Source organism: Phyllostomus hastatus, unplaced genomic scaffold, assembly GCF_019186645.2.
Source record: "Phyllostomus hastatus isolate PE091 unplaced genomic scaffold, TTU_PhHast_1.1 phas_contig_34, whole genome shotgun sequence".
NCBI lineage: Eukaryota > Metazoa > Chordata > Mammalia > Chiroptera > Phyllostomidae > Phyllostomus > Phyllostomus hastatus.
Genome location: NW_025333857.1, coordinates 41,703,752 through 41,723,840, shown reverse-complemented (window position 1 = coordinate 41,723,840; position 20,089 = coordinate 41,703,752). Strand labels below are relative to the sequence as shown.

At 35.6% G+C, this 20,089-nt stretch overlaps 1 protein-coding gene and 1 pseudogene across 1 annotated transcript in view; one reads left to right on the top strand and one right to left on the bottom strand.

Moving 5' to 3' along the window:
• Positions 1 to 20,089, top strand: part of KIF27 (kinesin family member 27) — an 84,238-nt gene that overhangs the window by 48,351 nt on the left and 15,798 nt on the right. The window contains exons 11-14 of the mRNA XM_045840979.1: positions 2,379 to 2,576; positions 9,776 to 9,889; positions 13,036 to 13,212; positions 17,990 to 18,205. Of these exons, the coding sequence (XP_045696935.1) occupies positions 2,379 to 2,576; positions 9,776 to 9,889; positions 13,036 to 13,212; positions 17,990 to 18,205 (705 nt within the window). The remainder of the gene's footprint in view (positions 1 to 2,378; positions 2,577 to 9,775; positions 9,890 to 13,035; positions 13,213 to 17,989; positions 18,206 to 20,089) is intronic.
• LOC123820336 lies at positions 9,269 to 9,395 on the bottom strand (annotated as a pseudogene).

The following is a 20,089-nucleotide window of genomic DNA, read 5'->3' as shown; positions in this document are numbered from 1 at the left end:
CTATGAGAGAGATTTGATTACAGAGATTTTGTGTAAGGAAGCCTTTTTTAGATACTGTTGGTATTGTCAGACTGCTTCATTAATCTGATTGCAGTGAATTTGCTAGAATGCTTTCTTTCATTTTTTATTAATAATTTATTGCTTTCATATCTTTTCCACTGTACGTAGACCAGAATTGTAGGTAGAACAGGATTGCAGGCAACCTATTCAAGGCATTATTTATTTATTTTTGAAACTGTTCTATAGTTATTTTCTTTCAACAAGGTGTTCACTGCATATCTCCTCTGTGCCAGGTCCTGTTCTATTTGGGAATGCAGAAATTGACAGTGCCCCCCACATCCCTCCTCTTGGGGTTTTATAATGACACTTCAAACATCTGGACATTACCACTAAAATTTTTTACCTAAGTAGCCTCAAGTCAACACCAAGTTAAAATAATAACTCAAAAGTTTGAACTGATTAAAGGAATGTGGTAATTGTCCATATCATACCTTTTACTTGTCTTCAGAATACTTATTTGCACTTAGTAGTTCACCTCAGAGTGTCTTGGGATTAATTCTGTTTTACTGCTTGATCCTTTAATTAAGGTTGTGATGTGTAATAAAGTACTCATTTTAACAAAACATTAGTAGAATAAAACAATTAAGATTTTTTTGTACTTATTATAAAATATTATTTATAATTTCATAGTTTTATATCCTAACCAATTCTGATTATAATTTCAATTCTTATATCAGTATTAATAATGGCTAGAATTACTATTTTTCTAAGGAGGTTATTATATTTATGTATCTTCTGTTTAAGCCTTGTTTATGGATTTAGCAAAGATTATTTTTATATGTTCTATATCTCATACAACTAAAATGGTTGAAATTAAATGAAAGATTATTAATAGGGCTTGTGAATTACCATGTTCCTTTTGTTTTTCAAGTTTCATGCTGCATATCCTTTTCTCCTAAGGGTCCTGATAAGGAAAGGAAAGAAGACACAGAACTTAAATTCAGACAAAACATCTCACACAGTAGAGGACTGAAACAAGATCCCTATGTAGTTTTAGAAATGACTGCCTTTGACATATCCATGCAGAACTGGTGGGGGAGGGGATGATGAAGACGGTGGAGGATGGTGGAGTGGGTGAGGAGGAGGATGACAATTACCAGATATGAAGAGTCACAAAGTGCCATATACATAGCAGGTGTTTTGTATGTTTTGTATGTGTTACTTAGTCATTAATTCTTTGAAGTGGGTATTTTTATCTTATTTTATAAATGAGCAAGCTAAGATTTAGAAAGGTAAAATAACATTTCAGGATCACATAGTTGTAGTAAAAATACCAGCTTTCAGTATTCTAACATACCATTTTAAATATTGAAATACTTGAGTTTTTGGTATAATTAAGTTATTTCAGTTTGTAAAACAAAAGTTTTTTAATTAAAAAATCTTAAATCTGTATTCTTTTTTTTTTAAAGATTTTATTTATCTTTAGAGAGGGGAAGAGAGGGAGAAGGAAATGGGGACAAACATAATGTGTTTTTGCCTCTTGCACGCTCACAACTGGGGACCTGGCCTGCACCCCAGGCACATGCCCTGACTGGGAATCCAACTGGCAATGCTTTGGTTCAGAGGCCGGTTCTCAATCCACTGAACCACACCAGCCTGGGCTGAAATCTGCATTCTTTATCTCATTAGATATATGTACTGTATTTTGCCATGTATAATGCACACCCACGGTTTTTGTGTGCATTATACACTGGATTATTATACCCATCGAAGGCAATCATTATACCCATGTATAATGCACATCCTTATTTTCCCCTAAAAAATTTGGTTAAAATGTGCATTATAAATGACAAAATACAGTAATATATGCTGCATTAATATTTTAATGCTAACTGGTGCACTTTTGAACATCTGTGGATTAAGACCAAAAGCCAAATGATAACCTATCTCACTTTTAAATAAGATTTTCAGTACTTATACTAATGTGGAAAAAACACTAAAATGCTAGTATTATTTTGCTCAAGCATTGCAATTACTGTCAAAATTAAATGTAAGTTCAGTTTTGTATTATTTTAATTTTTACCATGTACATACAATATTTTTAATTAAAATACTCATTAATAAAAAGCAAAGAGATGAATTTTGTTCTCTTTGGCTGTCAGCATCAGGGCGTCTCATCATTCTTTGTATCTTGTGAAAATTATGGTGGTTGCCCAGTTATCAAAGTAGAAATGTAGAAAACAATTGTGAACCCATGAAAAATTAAAAATAAATTAAAATCTAGGCAAAATGTCTACCCTTGCCATTGAATGAAAAGTTTTTTACTTGATGTTTATGAGATGCAATTTTTCATTTTGAAATATTCCATATGGCCCCAGGTCTTACAGAAGAAGCAACAAAATAGTAAGAAGTTGGCATCACTTTCGATCCAAAATGAGAAATGTGCCAGTGAACTTGAGCAGAGTGTAGATCACATGAAATATCAAAAGGTACAGCTGCAAAAAAGACTTCAAGAAGAAAATGAAAACAGGAAGCAACTGGATACAGAGATTAAGCGGGATCAACAAAAAATCAAAGTAATATTGTCATACTTTCCTGCTAAGCATAAATGAAATGTGAAATGGCGCAGAGCTAAGGAAGCCAAGGTCTTGACTTGTTTGGCTTGTGAGGTATCTAACCGTGGCCCGTGCATGGCTGCTCTCCTCATTCTCTTTAAAGCTTTGTTCACCTACATAGTAAAACCTATGTGTTGAATTCTGAGTACTGTCTTGAAGGTTTGACTTCACAAAAGAAAGTTCAGTGATACCATTTAACTTTAGTTGCGGCTTTCAAAAACACTTAAAGCCAACTTTATAAATAACATCTAACATTTGAATAGGATTTCCCATTTTCAAAGTGCTTTGAAATACATTGTCGATGTGGCAGCATGGAAAAAAGTACAAGGTAAAATGGTCCCATTTCATCCATAGCATCCAGCAGGTCTATAGAATGGATTTGGACCATGGGCAGGGGACTAGTGGTGTCAGCCTGGGCTCTGGAGCCAGGCTAGCACAGGTTCAAATCCAAGCTCTCCCAGTTTCTAGCTGGATCACTTACTGAGGAAAGTCACCCTTTTTGAATCTGTTTATTCATATCTATAATGGCCTTAATCATATTTGCCTCACAGGGCTCTGAATATAGAGGGGAGGTCACGATCACAACAACAACAACAAACCCTTACCTAGCACTGTACACCAGTCTCTTGTTGACAGGAGAAGCCAGACCCAAAGCTGGGAACATAATTGCAGATTTTCTATATATTTAATTTTGGAATATAATCTATTCTCAGACCTTAAAAAAATCATAGAATTTAGTGATGGAAGGGAACTTAAAAAACATTTAATACAAGTTACTGATTCTTTTTTTTTAACAGCTTTATTGAGATATACTTCACATACTATACAATTCACCCATTTAAATTATGCAATTTAATAGGTTTCAATTATTGCATATTAACTTTTATAAGCTGTGGTAAATATATATATGTACACACATATATATATCATGAAATATATCATTTTAACATTGTTCAGTTGTGCAGTTCAATGGCATTAATTACATTCACAATGTTGTGCAACCATCACCACCTATTTTCAAAACTTTTTTCATCGCTCTAAACAGACACTCTGGAACCATTAAGAACTCCCTGTCCTTAGAGAAAGTAGAGAAAGTAGATTCTTTCTCTAATCTACTTATCTCTCTATGAATTTGCCTATTCTAGATATTTCATAAAAGCGGAATCATACAACATATTTGTCCTGTGTCTGGGTTATTTCACTTAGCATATAATATTTTCAAGGTTCATGCACATTGTAGCATGTATCAGAACCTCATCCCTTCTTATGACTGAATAATATTTCATTGTATGCATATACAACATTTTGTTTATCCATTCATTTGTTTGTAGATATTGGGTTGTTTTCACCTTTGGCTATTGTGAATAATGCTGTGATAAATATTGGCGTATAAGTAATTGTTCAAGTCCCTGCTTTCAATTTCTTTGGAACTGAAATACCCAGGAATGAAATTGCTGGGTCATATGGGTAATTCTTTATTTAGCTTTTTTGAGGAAGCATTTAATGTTTTCAATAGAGGCAGCACTTTTTACATCTTCACTAGAAATGTGTAAGGGTTTTGATTTTTCCACACCTTTGCCAGTGTTTGTTATTTTCTGTTTTTTATTATAGACATCCAATTTCCTGTGAAGTAGTATTTCATTGTGGATTTGTACTTTCCAAATGACTAATGATGTTCACCATCTTTTCATGTGCTTATATCTTCTTTGGAGAAATGTCTGTTCAAGTTCTTCATCTACTTTTTTGTTCCTGTTTCAACTTGTTTTTATTTTATTTTTTATTGAATTTATTGGGGTAACACTAGTTAATAAAATTAGGGTGAAAAAGGTGAAGAGTTAAAGCAAAACAAAACAAAACAAAAAACACCTTATAGCCACAGACAACAGCATAGTGATTACCAGAGGGGAAGGGGATGGAGGGAGGCAGAAGAAGGCATATGGAGGATAAATGGTGATAGAAAGAGTCTTGTCTACTTTTTAATTGGATTGTTTGTCTTTTGTTGTTGAGTTATGGGAGTTCTTTATATATTCGGGACATTTAACTCTATCAGATACATGACTTTCAATATTTCAACCCATTCTGTAGGTTGTCTTTAAACTTTCTTGATAATCTTTGATGCAGCAAAGTTTTTCATTTTTATGAAGTCCAGTTTATGTATTTTCTCTCTTGTATTTCATGTCTAAGAATCCACTGCCAAACCTAAGATCATGAAGATTTACCCCTGTGGTGTTTTTTAAAGATTTTTATGGCTTTAGCTCTTATATTTAATAGGTCATTGATCCATATTTAGTAAATTTTTATGTATGGTGTGAAATAGGGGTCCAACTTCATTCTTTTTCATGTGGAAATCTATTTGTCGTAGAACCATCTGTTGAAGAGACTATTCTTTCGCCACTGAATGGATTTGATACCCTGGTCAAAAATTAATTGGCTGTAGATTTGTGGCTTTATTTTTAAACTCTGATTTCTATTCCATTTGTCCATAAGTCTGTCCTAATGCTAGTACCACACTGTTTTGATTACTGTGATTTTGTACTAAGTTTTGAAATTGGGTAGTCAGCCCTCCAACTTTCTTCTTCCTTTTCTAGATTATTTTGGCTATTTAAGGCCCCTTGCAATTTTGTATGGATTTAAGGATCAACTCTTCTGTTTATGCAGAAAAGGCCACTAGAATTTTGATATGGATTGCATTGAATCTGTAGATCTTTTAGTGTAGTATTGACATCATGACAGTATAATGTCTTCCTACCCATGGAGCATTTATTTAGGTCTTTAATTTCAGCAATGTTTTATAATTTTCAGTGTACAAGTCTTTTACTTCCTTGGTTAAATTTATTCCCAGGTATTCTCTTTTTTAGATGTTATTGTAAATGTAATTGCTTTCTTAATTTCCTTTACTCATTCTCAATAATGGGAATTATTATTATGGCAGTAGTTAACATTTATTGAGTATTTACCCTCAGTCAATACTATGCTAAGCACTTATGTTCTTTAACTCACTTAATTCTTCTATATTTCCAACTTTTCCTTTTCTCCTAGAATCCTTCTTTAAACATCTTAGATTTTTTGCTCATCCTAAAATTAATCCTTCAGTTTTATATTACGTTCTCTCACTCTGTTCTCCCCTTTATAACCAAGCTTCTTGGGAAAGTTTACTGTATTTGTTTCTGTTTTTTCTGCTTCCATTTATTTTCGTATCCTCTCCAGTCTGGCTTCAGGCTCCACTTCAAAGCTCTGAGAAGTTCCCTAGTGCTCTTTGTCCGTGAAATCCTTGCCATTTTTTTTTAATCCTCATTCAAGGACCTTTTTTTATTGCTTTTAGAGAGAAAGGAAGAGAGAGAGAGGGAAACATTGATGTGAGAGAGAAACATCGATTGGTAGCCTTTCATATGCACCTGGACCAGGGAACTGAACTCATGACATAGGTATGTGCCTTGACTGGGAATTGAACCTGCAACTTTTTGGTTATGGGATGACGCTCCAGCCAACTGAGCTACACTGGTCAGGGCTAAAGTCCTTGCCTTAACACCTTGGTTGCATCTAGCACAGTTCACTACTTCCTCCATCTTGAAATATTTTCCCCATTGCCTTGGTGAAATTATTCTCTGTTTTTTTCTCTTTCTGATGGATTGCTTGTTCTCTGTCTTACAGAGAACATCTCTTACTAACTCATCTTACACTATGAGTCCTTTACATATGGGAATTCCTCAAAGCCCTCTCCTGTGTCCTCTTCTATATTCTGTCTCGGGTTACCTCATCTTTTTCCATGGCTGCAGTTAAACTCTGACAACTCCCAGATTTAATCTTTTATCCCAGATTTGCTCTTTGAGCTTTGGCTTCATATCTGGTGATATCTTCATTAGGTCATCCTATATATGAATTTATGATCTTCCTTACTAATCTCCCTACTGTCTCCCTTCCCTGCTTCCTTCATGGGGAAGAAAATACAGTTTTCCAGCATGCTTTATATGATATTTCAATCTACTTAATTGGGTAAGCTAGAAATTTGGCAGTCATTTTTGACTCTGTCCTTTCCTTATCCTGTATTCAATGAACCACTAAGTCCCATAGGTTATATCTTCTAAATATCTTGAATCTGTTCACTTCTTATTTCTACTGCCAATGACCTTGTCTCTTTAAGTCCTTCCTGCAGTGTGGGAAACAGGCCTGCCTGCCATTCTTATGGTCTTTGGATCTTAGCTGCTCATCTCTCATAGGCCGTGGCTTAAACCAACAAGATGTAGAACTCTCTCACCCTGACCAGTGTGGCTCAGTTGGTTGCAGTGTCATCCCGTAAACCAAATGGTGGTGGGTTCGATTCCTGGTCAGGACACATACCCAAGTTGTAGGTTCAAACCCCGGTTGGGGCATATGCAAGAAGGCAAACCAATGGATGTTTCTCTCTCTCTCTTTCTTTCTCTCTAAAGGCAATAAAAAAAAATGACCTTGGATGAGGATTAAAAAAAGAAAGATATAGAACTTTCTAAATATATGCTTAGGGAAAAGAAAAAACTCTTTTAGCCAGAGAGCATATACTGCTAAAATATAATTCTGTCTGTAACTTTAAGTTTTTACATTCTGACATAGGACAGTTTTGTTCCTTTAGCCATATTTTACATTCAAGGGAAATGACCCATTTAAGGGGGAGAATGAGAATTCCAGAAAAAGGAACGACCTGCCCCAAAGATATATTGAAGTTTGTATGACTTCACACACAAACAGAAAACCTGCTCACAGTCCTAAAGGTCATCCTGCCCTCTGGTGGGAGCTAAGTGACACTCCTGTTTGTCCATTTTCCACTCAATTGCGCCACCTCCAGAGAATACTATGACTCTGCATAGGTTCTTAGAACAGCGGTTCTTAACTGAAGTCCATGGATGACTTATAAGAAAAGGTGTGGGAACTCCTGGTATTGTGGGCCATAGTGTGATCTTGGGCTTTTTACTTCTTTAAGCACTAATTTCCTCATCTCTAAAATTTAGTTCATAATAATCCCTGGCAATAGGATTATTGTGAGGATCAAGTGGGGTACTTGAATAGATGTAAAAAGGCTAGCATAGTGCCTGGAAGAAAGTTATTTTAATATTGTAACAGGGATTACAATATAAAATAAAGGCAATAATGTCTACTGCAACATGTAGAAGAAGGAATTAGACCTAGTGCAATGTTCTTTTAAAGCATATGGGGAAGAATAGGAATTGTAGAGAGTTAGCTCCAAGTACAAGTTACCTTTGTCTAAGCATCCTGAAGTTTCTGTGACTATGGCAGGTGATAAATCATAACTATGAGCTAGATCTAGGGAAGCCTGAAAAATCGATGGGTAATAATTATAATAGGGTCCAAATTCACCCATAATGCAACTCAAGTGGGCAGTGAAGATTTATTCAGTCTGTGGCAGACCTGTGTTCTTTATGACATCCCCTGACCCTGCCTAATACATGTCATGATAATTGCTGGACACATGGTGGGAACTAACCAAATGTCTAGTCTGTTTAAACCTTTTATGATAATTTAAACATTTCCTTTAAATAATTTTCAGCTCTCTTGAATAAGAATAGTCATTCTCTTAGCCTCTTCTGCCCTGTGCTTCTCTCCCTCAGATGGAATCCAGTGTATGTGATAGTTGGGTGTATAGCTTTTTATTGCAGCATGTGGAGGTGAGAGGGGAGTGGCCCCTTGAGTTCCAGTTGGTCCTTGGATGTGAATAGCTGGAATCTGCTCTCCTTTGTCCACCTTTCCTTGCTGGCCTCTGATGATGAAACATGTGGCTGGTGTAACTCATAGTCTGGTCTTGCTTTTAGCATAGAGCATGGTGGTGCTTTGACTTCATCTCATGTCCTCATAGTCTTTCACTTAGCTTGTGGTCTATCCTCACCTTCAGTTTTGGGGTTGATTCTCCATGATAATTGACCCTATTGGTTCTCAACTCTGGGTCCATGTCACCTGAGAACAGGGGGTTCAGTTAGTCTCTCTTCCTGACTGTACTTTTCTCTTTCTGGAAAGCCGGGCATCCCACATGGGTGTGAGGCTTCTGCACTGCAGTCCACATTTTCTACCTCTGCCCTCAGTGATACCTTACTTACCACCGCCATTCTGGGCCAAAACTGAAGAGAGGAGAATTGGGACACACATCTTTCTTATTGTCTCTCTTCTTCTTTCTGCTATTCTCAGGGCTGGAAAATGGTAGATTTCCTTTTTACTTTATATCAATACTTCTAAAATGACCTGTGGCGGAGGTACAATTTTTATTTTATTACTATTTTATCACAGCCCAATACTTCTTAAAAACATGAACTAGTAAAAAACATAAATTAAAATGTAAAAGTCCATCTTCTACTTATTAGATTCAACAGACTTATTCTGTCAAATTGTGATAAAAATTGAAACTGAAACACTTTCAGTTTCTGTACTTACCTATCATGGACCAGTAAGAGGTGATCTGTGGACTGGCCTCCTTTGATTCCTGGCCTCCATCCTGATTCCTCCTAAGCTGTAGTGGTGACAGTGGCATCTTCTCTAAACCTCGGGAGAGCACTGGGAGCATTGGGCCTCTTGACATGACTCTTAACATGTGGATGGGAACTAAAGGAATTTGGAAAATACTCTTCACAGGACCATGATCCATCCTGCAAGTCTATTCTCATGCTACAAAATCTGATTTCTGAGTGTCAGAAATGGACTAATACCTTTCTTTTTACATATCTATTGTCATAAATTCTATTAGCAGTAATTGTGTCTCACTAAACCTCATTGGCTATGATACTGCCACTGTGCAAAGCTGTTTTGTCATAAATTCTAATATCCCCATGGTGGATGGGTGCTTTGGGTGTACTAACTAAGGGTAATGAGTTCACAAAGGCACAAGAGAAAAACACATTTATAATTTTCAGACTTATCCATGTAACACTAATTTGTAACACTGGGAAAGAATGAAAAAAAAAACCCACTTAGTTTGTCAGTAAACCCTGATTTTTGATAGATTTAATTGTTTCAATGAGGAGCTAATGCTATTTTCTTCTCAAAAATAGCGCCAACCTTCATCTATTGATTTTCTTTCAGAAACTAAGGAAGCAAATGTTAGGAAAATGATTATTTCACAAATATTTAATGAGTACCACATAGTAAAAGCCATAAGGAATTCTGATTTCTCTTTTCTATAGGAGCTAAAGTTAAAAACAGAACTCGAGGAAGGTCTAAAACTGAAAGCCGAGGACCTTGATGCATTTAAGATGAAAAGGAATAAAGGTTCATTTGGAAGTATAGACCAATTACAGGTTTGTCAATTCTATTTAGTGTTTTTTTTTAGTTTTTCTTCTATTTGATGATTGTCTACATAGAGGTAAAAAGTGGTGAACTCTAAAGAAAATTTTCAAACACTAGATTTTTGCACTTGAGGTTAAAATTTCTAATATTTCTTCTGAAACTTTTATTTAAAAATTATTTTCTTATCTAGAAATGTGCTGTATTTTTCAATAAAAAATGGGTATTTGAATATTGTGGAATATATACACGAAACTCACGTTTACTAGGTTGTATTTATTCTCATGTCAAAACCGGTTTATTTTCATGGAAACATACTCATGTATTTCTCAAAATCAGAGCTCTCCATTCATTTTCTATGCACCATATGTAATATATTAAAAAGCTGTTGTTTTTGTGCCACATTTAAACAATGAAATTCAGCCATGACCACTGTGGTTCAGTGGGCTGGGTGCTGGTGCCCAAGATGCAGGTTTGATGGTCTGATTGCCAATCAGGGCACCTGGGTTGCAGGCCAGGTCCCCAGTTGAGGGTGTGTTGAGAGGCAACTGATAGATGCTTCTCTCGCACATTAGTGTTTCTCTCCTTCTTTTTCTCATTCCCCCTTCTCTCTAAAAATAAATACCAGTCTTTAAAAAAATGAAATGCATAAACTAATACCAAATTCAGAGAAACAAAATTTTAATGTTATGTAAATTCAAAATGGCAATTCTAAAAATCTTACAGAAAAATACTACACTTAAAATTGTAATTACATTCAAATACATACACATCACCTTGATGCTGAAAAATGTGTTCTCTCTTCCTAAATTTTATACTTTAATAGTAAAGTTTAGTTGATAATGTACAACAGGTCCTTCAATAACATTATTTCATTCAACATCATTTCATTATAATGTTGATGAGATGCCTTAAGAACTTTACTTTTTTTTAAAGATTTTATTTATTTATTTTTAGAGAGGGAAGGGAGGGAAAAAGAGAGAGAGAGAGAGAAACATCAACCTGTGGTTGCTGGGGGCCATGGCCTGCAACCCAGGCATGTGCCCTGACTGGGAATCAAACCCACAATGCTTTGGTTTGCAGCCCACGCTCACTGAGCTACGCCAGCCAGGGCAAGAAGAACTTTACTTTTGTTTATATCAATTAGCCTATAGAAAAAATTTTTTAATAATACGTAGTTTTGCTTAAAATTGCAGAACCTACCAATGATGTTAAGTGAGGACTTACTGTATTCCCAGTTATTTATATTACTAGTGTATTTTAGAAATTGGTTAAAGAGCATTTGTGGTGGAAACGGTAGGTGTGGGGGGGAGTAGGAGAGGTTGGAAGGCAAAGAATAGTGAGAGGTATGTTTTAAAATGTTAGGGATTTAAATTTTAAGTGAGTACAGTAATAAAGAGATTCCTGTTTGCTTACACTAACTGTTGGGCTTTAAAAAACCCCGCAAAACTTCATGTTTTTAATGTTGTAAACACTAAACCCATTTTCCAGAATTTGACTCAAAACAAGGACAAGATTATAAGTTAATCAATATGAGTATCCAGAGAACTTATAATAGGACATTGATTTGATATGGAGTTCCCTTATAAGAGGAAAGTATTTAATATTGGAACTGTATGGTAGGAACTTTTGCTATAAAAAGAAAAGATACATCAAGAAATTTTCAGAAAACTAAGATACAGTGAATTTACACAAATCATAATAACCTTTATTGTATTAGTTGCAGAAAAATTCATTTATTTTTGTTTCCCTAGAAAACCTGTATTATGTTAGCAGCCTCCTACCCATTCTTCAAAGGACAGCTAGAATTCTACCTACCCTGTAGGGCTGGCATTGACATTTCTTCCATTTTCCAGACAAAACCAATCCCTTTCTCCATTTTTGCTTATGTGGTACCTAGGAGTTAGCATTTATTACCAACAATAACAACTTTTTGGTTTCTCTCCTGTTGAGAGCTTACGAAAACTCTGTAGTTCATCTTTTAACCCAGTCTCATAGTCAAGGAATGTTTGTAGAATATGTTTAATTGCTGGACTTCATAGGATCTCATATATGGACTTTCTAAGGTATAGCTGGATATAACAAAACTAAAGTATTTTTTATAGTTGTTCTGCGGTATTCTTTCTGTTCCTAAAAATTGTAGAGCTACCATTTTAGGCTTCAGTATGGCTTGGATGTGATAGTTCTGTTGGACCATACTTTCTAGGTCTGGGTCAAAGACTGGTGGCTCTTTGCTGTGGCTATTTTGCTCTATTTTTTTTCTCATGCATATTTACTATGTCATTACTGTAGATTTGATAACATGTAGACAACATTACTGTTGTCTTACTGTAGATTTCTAGGAACCATTTTTTAAAATCAAGTTTGAGATGAACTGGAAAACAGTACTATGTTGGTTTGTTATCTGTTATCTGTTATTTAGTTGGCATTGCCCCACTACTGTGTAAACACAGTGTTTACAGTAGTGAGGCAATAGTGGACTTCATCTTGCACAAATTTTATTCATATTTTTGTTTGTTCTTGTTTCTGGGTATCCTTAATTCAAGAGCATATTAAAATGCTTGTTTTGGAAATCTTTCTGACTATATTTTATTGCATAATTATTAGAGGTTGACAGAATACAGTACAGAGTGGATTTCTATGCTCCATCATTTGTACCTTCCACTGTGTGTATCCATTCATTCACTTCATTGATTAACTGATTTAATCAGGTATTTATTTAGTCATTCCTATAACATTTTATTGAAGGCCAACAAAGGTGGCCTTTGGGGATACAAGGGTGAAAAGTACAATCCCGCAGTCAATCAAGGATCTCAACCTGGGGAGACAGACTGTATGTAGAACAACCAGCAGCATAAATGCTATGGTGGTGGTATGCAGTGCTATGACAGAGAAAAAGATTCCCAGTGTATTCTAACTCTTAATGTAGGTAAAGAAAATTGTCAGCCCTTTCTTGGTCAGCCTAAAAAATTCCAGACTCAAATATATTTGGAGAGTAAATTTTAATTTCTTATTACAACACAGCAAGATGTTAACTGAAGCCATGTACTTCTAGACAGTTTTAGACAGGAACACTCTTTTGTTATTTTCACTAGTAGTTTTTGATGTTCATTTATGGAAGAAGGAAAACAAATAACATTTCTTCAAAATTTTAATTTAGAAATTGGTTGAACAAAAGAAGTGGTTAGATGAAGAAGTAGAGAAAGTGCTGAACCAACGCCAAGAATTAGAGGAGCTGGAAGAAGAGCTAAAGAAACGAGAGGCTATAGTTTCTAAGAAAGAGGCCTTGTTGCAGGAGAAGAGTGACCTGGAAAATAAGAAGTTGAGATCCAGTCAGGTATTCTGTTTGATATGCTGTTTCATTCTGGTTGTAAGTCATATAAAGTAGGATTTTTTTTCTCTAAGAAGTAAACCATTGTGAAGTTGGAAATCAGAAGAAAATGCTTCTGGTTTTCAGTGTATTTTGCTTATCACTGCTTATGTAATGGCTATCACTAAAATCTATTGCGATTTTCAGGTAAAATGTTCAGTATTCTTCCCAGTATGATTTATTACTAACTTTTTTGGGTGCTTTAAAAACTGTGGCAAAATAATGCTCATAACACAAAGTTTACTGTTTTGAGCATTTTTGAATGTACAATTCAGTGGCATTAATTATATTCACAGTGTTATACAACCGTCATTCCTACCTATTTCTAAAACTCTTTATTACCCCAAACAAAACTCTGTAACTATTAAGCAGTAACTCTCCATTTCCCCTGGAAACCTCTATTTTAATTTTAGTGGATATTTTCAAAATAAATATTTGGTGCTGTATACTGAACATTGGTAGTCTGGAATAGTAGACTCAAAATGATCTAGCTATCACTACCATCCAAAGTTAGAGGTTTGCAGGGGATCCTATAAAAGAAGATTCTATATAATGAAGATTTGCTTATTTTTCAAATTAGAAAGATTTAGGGATCTTTACAAAAATTTTTGCTGGAGAACTTGGATTTTATGAGCCAAAGAAGTGATTTTATGAAGGAGCTTGCCTCAGTTTCAGGGTTTGAAAAAAAAATGATTGTGAAGGGAGTAGAAGGACCATGACAATACATTTTTTGATGTATCTTTGCATATCTTCATCATTAGCAACAGCAACAACAGAATCTAAAAATGAAGCTGGCTTGCCACAGACTTGAAAAGGACTCCCTACCCAAACATCTGCCTCCAGTAGGCCATGAGTCCTAGGCCAATCTAAATATTGAATCAAGGAACAAAGCGGATCAGTGACCTTTATTAGATCTGCCTTTCATCCAAAGTCTAGATCAGTAGGATCTGAGTTGATAGTGGTGTATTCTTAGCCTCTCTACTCAAAATAACAGGTAGACAGGGATGGCGACCTATATGGACCTCTGCTCCCTCCTCCATCCCCCCAACATGTTGAAATAGGTATTAGCACCAGGCTGCTTTACATGGGGTAAGGGCTTCCCCTCCAATCACCTTAGTTGCTGATGCTGTATCCAGGTGGCATGCTCCCATTAGCTGTTGGGGTGAAGTTTTAAAAGCTGCCAGAGCATTATGCTAAGTGAAGTAAGCCAGGTGGTGAAAGACAAATACCATATGATCTTACCTATAAGTAGAACCTAATCAACAAAACAAGCAAGCAAGCAAAATATAACCAGAGACATTGAAATAAAGAACAAACTGACAGTAACCAGAGGGGATGGGAGAGAGAAATAATGGGGGGAAATAAGGGCAGGGCCATCAAGGAACATGTATAAAGGATACATGGACAAAGCCAAAGGGAGTAGGTTCAAGGGTGGGAGACAGGGATGGGTGGGGTAGGGGTCATGGTGGGGGGGAAATGGAGACAACTATACTTGAACAACAATTCAAAAAAAGGAAAAAAATAAAATAAAAGCTGCCTCTTAAAACATGTAAATGAGAGCAAAGGGGATTACCAAATTAAAATATCAAGTGAGTAAATAGAAGAAAACCTGGGACCTTTGTGATATGTTTTGTATCATAAGAAGAAAAAATAAAAAGGAATAAGGACAGTCTTTTTCTAGAGATAAGTTTACTCCATGATACAGAAGAAAAATGAAAACATTTTATGGTTCCAAGAAGATGTAATATTTAGGAGCAAGAACATATTGAGATACATTGACAGTATGAAACCCACAGTAGATCAAAGCAAAGTTAATTCTTTCCAGATTGTGTTAATGAAACAAGGAAAACTTAAGACTGTTGTATTACTGGGTTCTTTTCTGAATAAAAGGCATAAAAATATATCTTTTTTTAGAGTTTAATAAATATAAGAATTGATCATATGCATTTCACACAAGGAACATGATAGTTTAAAAACTGCATTCATACATATATGAGTTTCACTGCAAAATGAGTCAAAGACGTAAAACAAATATAAGAACTAGAACTATAAAACTCTGAGAAGAAAACAGACATAAATCTCCATGGCCTTGGGTTAAGCAGTGGTTTCTTGGATAGTACACATAAAGCAGAAACAACAAAAGAAAAATTAAATTGGACTTCATCAAAATTAAAAACAATTGTGATGCAAAGGATGCCATTAAATAAGTAAAAACCACAGAATTGGGGGAAATATTTGCAAATCATATGTCTGGTAAGGGACTTGTATCTAGAACATATAAAAAGCTCTTACAACTCAGTAATATAAAGAAAATTCAATTAAAAAGAGGCAAAGGATCTAATAGACATTTCTCCAAAGAAATAAACAGATGACCAGTAAGCACATGCCAAATGTTTAACATCCTTAGCCATCAGGGAAATTCAAATCAAAAAATTTTTGAAATTTAATCTTTATTGTATTTTTTCCATTACCATTTCATCCCTTTATACCTCCTTTTCCCCAGCAACCACCACACTGTTGTCCATGTCCATGAGTCCTTTCTCCTTTCTGCTCAATCCTTCCATCCCAAACCTGCGCCCCCACATTAGCTGTTGTCTGCTATCCATCTATGAATCTGTCTCTGTTTTGCTTGTTAGATTAATTTGTTCATTGGATTCCACATGTGAGTGAAATCCTATGGTATTTGTCTTTCTCTGACTGGCTTATTTAATTTAGCATAATGTTCTCCAGGTCCATCCATACTGTCGCAAAGGGTAAATTTTTTTGTTTGTTTTTACGGCTGAGTAGTATTTCATTGCGTAAATGTCCCATAGTTGTTTTATCCACACATCTACTGATGGACACCTGGGCTGCTTCCATATCTTGGCGATTGTAAATAACACTGCAATGAACATAGGGGTGCCTACGTTCTTTGGAATTAGTGTTTTGGGTTCCTTTGGGTATATTCCCCGAAGTGGGATTACTGGGTCAAAAGGAAGATCCATTTTTAATTTTTTGAGGTATCTCCATACTGCTTTCCACAGTGGCTACACCAGTCCAAATAAAAATTTCAATGAGATACCACTTCTCACCAACAAGGATGGTTATGATCAGAAAAATAGATTAAATGTTGGTGAAGACATGAAGGAATTAGAACTTTCATATGCTGCCAGTGGGGTTTTCAAGTAGTTCAGTTGTTTTGGGTAACTATCTTGCAGTTTCTCAAAAGGTTAAATATAGAATTACCACATGACCTAGCAATTCCACTCATAGGTATATGTCCAAGAGAAGTAAAAAACATATCCGCACAAAAATCTGTACATGAATGTTCATAACAGCATTATTTATAATAGCCAGAAATTGAAAACAATGCAAATGTCCATCACCTGATGAATGGATAAACAAAATGTGGTATATCCTTGCAATGGAATATTATTCAGCAATAGGAAGGAATGAGGTAGTGACACATGTTGCAACATGGAAAATCCTGAATATATGTAAAGTGAATGAAGCCAGTTACAAAGGACCACCTATTGTATGTGAAGATGGAATGTGAACATTTTCTAGTGAAAAAAATTATCTCCCACCTGGCCTGTCTCAGGAAACTACTGGAGGATGTACTCCACAAAAAGAAGGGCATAAACTACGAAAAAGGAAGACTCAGGACTGAAAATGTGACCCAACAAGGAAATTCCCAGGATAATACCAAAGGAAAATCCCAAAACAACTTGTCCAGTGTGGAGCCAGAATATGGAGGCTCCAGGCAAAATGTTTCCAGAAAAGAATGGAATGAAAAGATTTCCTAATTAAATTTGATCAAGTGAAAAAATCACGTTGAGAGGAATTATATAGTTCTATTGGAGAAGAATTAGTTATAAGATACAAAAAAAGTTGTATCAGGTGGAGATATGATCATTTTTTATAGATCAGATATAAACTGTATTCACAAGGTCATGTAAATTGAATATTGATTTATTATAAAATTATAAAACAGTACATATTGGGAAAATGAAGGGAGAAGTAGGAAAGAGAAGGCATAAGTGCCAAATCCCAATCTTTCATAATCCGTCAGTAGACAATATCTAAAATTGATAGTTTTCTAGACACATGGACATAAATGGCAGAAAAAATAGCAAAAACATTGACGATGGTTGTTTCTGGGGAATAAGATTTGGGTGAAAGGGTGGGGTAGAGGATGGCTTTTAAAAAGGTTATAAACCTTATGGTGATGTATACATAAAATTACTTTGATGAAAAAATATTGGTAAGTAAAAAATTAACTTGGTCCACGATGAAGATCTCCATAAATGTAAGTGGCTGTATTTTCTGACCAGAGTGAAACAAGTAGAAATGAATTATATGTTTAAACAACAAACCAAACCTCAAACTCTAGGAAATTTTAATGTAATTAATTCTATGTTGTAACCAGGTCAAAGAAGAAAAGTTCAATTTGGAAAATAATAATAATAATTATTATACACACACACACAACCTCTCAAAACCTATGTTGTGTAGTCTGGTGTGGCCCAGCAATACTTGGTAGTAAATTCATTGTTTGAATTTTCATTTTTTTTTAAAAGGCAGTTAACTTAAGATTTTAGAAAATGAAACTCCTCTACCCTCCCCTCAGAAAATTAATGGGAGAAAACAGTAATGTAGAAGCAAAAGATATGTTTAGTAATTTTCTCTACATTTTTCCTAATTATACACAATCTGGATTTCTAATAAATTTTTTATGGGTGTCTTGTTGATTGTATCTTTTTAGGCCTTAAACACAGATAGTTTGAAAATATCAACTCGCCTGAACTTGTTGGACCAAGAGTTGTCTGAAAAGAGTGTACAGCTCCAGAGCAGCACAGCTGAGGAGAAAAGAAAGATTTCGGAACAAGTTCAAGCACTCCAGAAAGAAAAAGATCAGCTACAGAGACGAAGAAACAGTGTGGATGAGAAACTTAAAAACGGTAGCATGCTGTCACCTGAAGTAAGTCAGTATTCTTTGAAACTGGAAGTGCTGTATGATGGATCACTTGAATGACTTCCTTCGTCTCTGTCACTTAAACATAAAAATGATAAATCTGGTGAACTTTGTTTTCTTGACAATTCGTCAGATGCATTGAGTTTACTGGGCACCGTGAGCCATGCTTGACTAGGGACTGCCAAGTCCTTGTGCAGATGGAGGTCCTTGAACGTGGCCCCTTCCTGGGTTGCCAGGGACTGGGAGACCGACCCTTTCCTCTAGAGTCTGGACTTTCTCAGCCAGGTTTCTCATCTGAACTCACAAAGCACACAGTGATTTGAAGGGACTCCTTTTCTCATTTCTTCCAAAGAGGGCACCTTCTTTCTTTCTGTGCATCTTTCTTGAATGATACTAGGTAATTTATTACATTTAATGGATGTTTATGGCATTGAGGGTTATTTTTTTCTGTTACCTCGGTTGAGAAAGGCCCAATGTGAAGGAGCACGTCCCTTCCAGGCAGACGCATAAAATTCAAATCCCAATAAAAATACCCTTTAGTTAGAGCTTTCATTTAAGGGACCATATAGCTCCTCTTACTTTTATTTTTTAAATTATGTAAAAGATATTTCACATATTGCCTATCAAATTGCCCTAGACTTTGTCTTTTTTCAGAATTTTACCTCATTTGGCAATGGTACCTGTGATCAAACAAAGATGAACTTTTGAGCGCAAGTTTTCTCTGTGAATATTTATTTTTGACACCTTGTCATTACCAAAGCAAGAGAAAATTACTAAGAGAAAGTGAGTAGCTGGGAAACATGCACCTTGCTGAATCTTGTAGTGTTTTAGATTAGAGCAAGAATGAGAGGACGTTAAGGGGCCTGGTTGAGAGGGAACAGGACAGAGGATTTCATTGTATTAGATTATTGCTCATTGAGTTGATCATGTATTAAAGACTAAATCGATTCGGGGCTCTGTGGCATCATAAACGTCTACTGCCCTATTTTATAACTCAACTTAGATAGCTGTGCAGAGGATCACAGAATCAGGCTGTCCTCTTGGGATTGTTCAGATTGGAGCCCAAGCTGGTAAATTTGAAGATATGAGAGCCTAAAATACAGAAAAACACATAAAGTAAGGAATTCTGGTCTGCCCAGGACTGTTACTGGGTCCTATGGAAGAAACAAACAAACAAAAAGCAAAAAGTATTGTGCTTCTCTTGAGAAATTTACACTCTGTCTGGAGAAAAGAAACAGAAGGATAAGAAAACTCTAAACCCTGAAGAACATAACAAAGCAAGTTATAGACAATATAATAAAGCTATACTTATTACATTATTTATACAAAGCAATGTGGTGATCATTTGGGAGAATATTAAGGCAGCCTTGGTAGATTGGAACCCTGAGCTGGATTATGAAGAACATAACATACTATACTACATTGGTCAATATAGAAAAGACCGTTTTTAGATAGAACACTTTTAAATAAGGCATGGAGATGGAAATGAGCAAATTATGTTTGCAGAAGGGTAAAGGGTCTGTTATTATCATCAAGAAACATTTAGTTTCTTTTTCATGTGGAATTCTATAACTAAAATTATGTAGGGTTTTGTGGTGAAAATAGAGGAGTGTGCTTGCTATCTATGTAGAAGCGACTCTGGGTCCCATTTAGTCAGGTTAGCTTCTCTGTGCCCTCCTTCCACGTGGTTGGTTCTTAGTGCAGCTCTGAAGTGGGCTCTGCTCTCCCCACTGTTTTTAATCCAGTACTGATATTACCAGATGGATCTGCCAAGAGCAGATGATGGGGAACATCAGATGCTGATAGGACACAAGACAATAAAACCTAGGTAGATTGGTTTGCTGTTTTAATGTCTTTAATCTTGCTTAGAATTATTTCCCTCTCCACAAT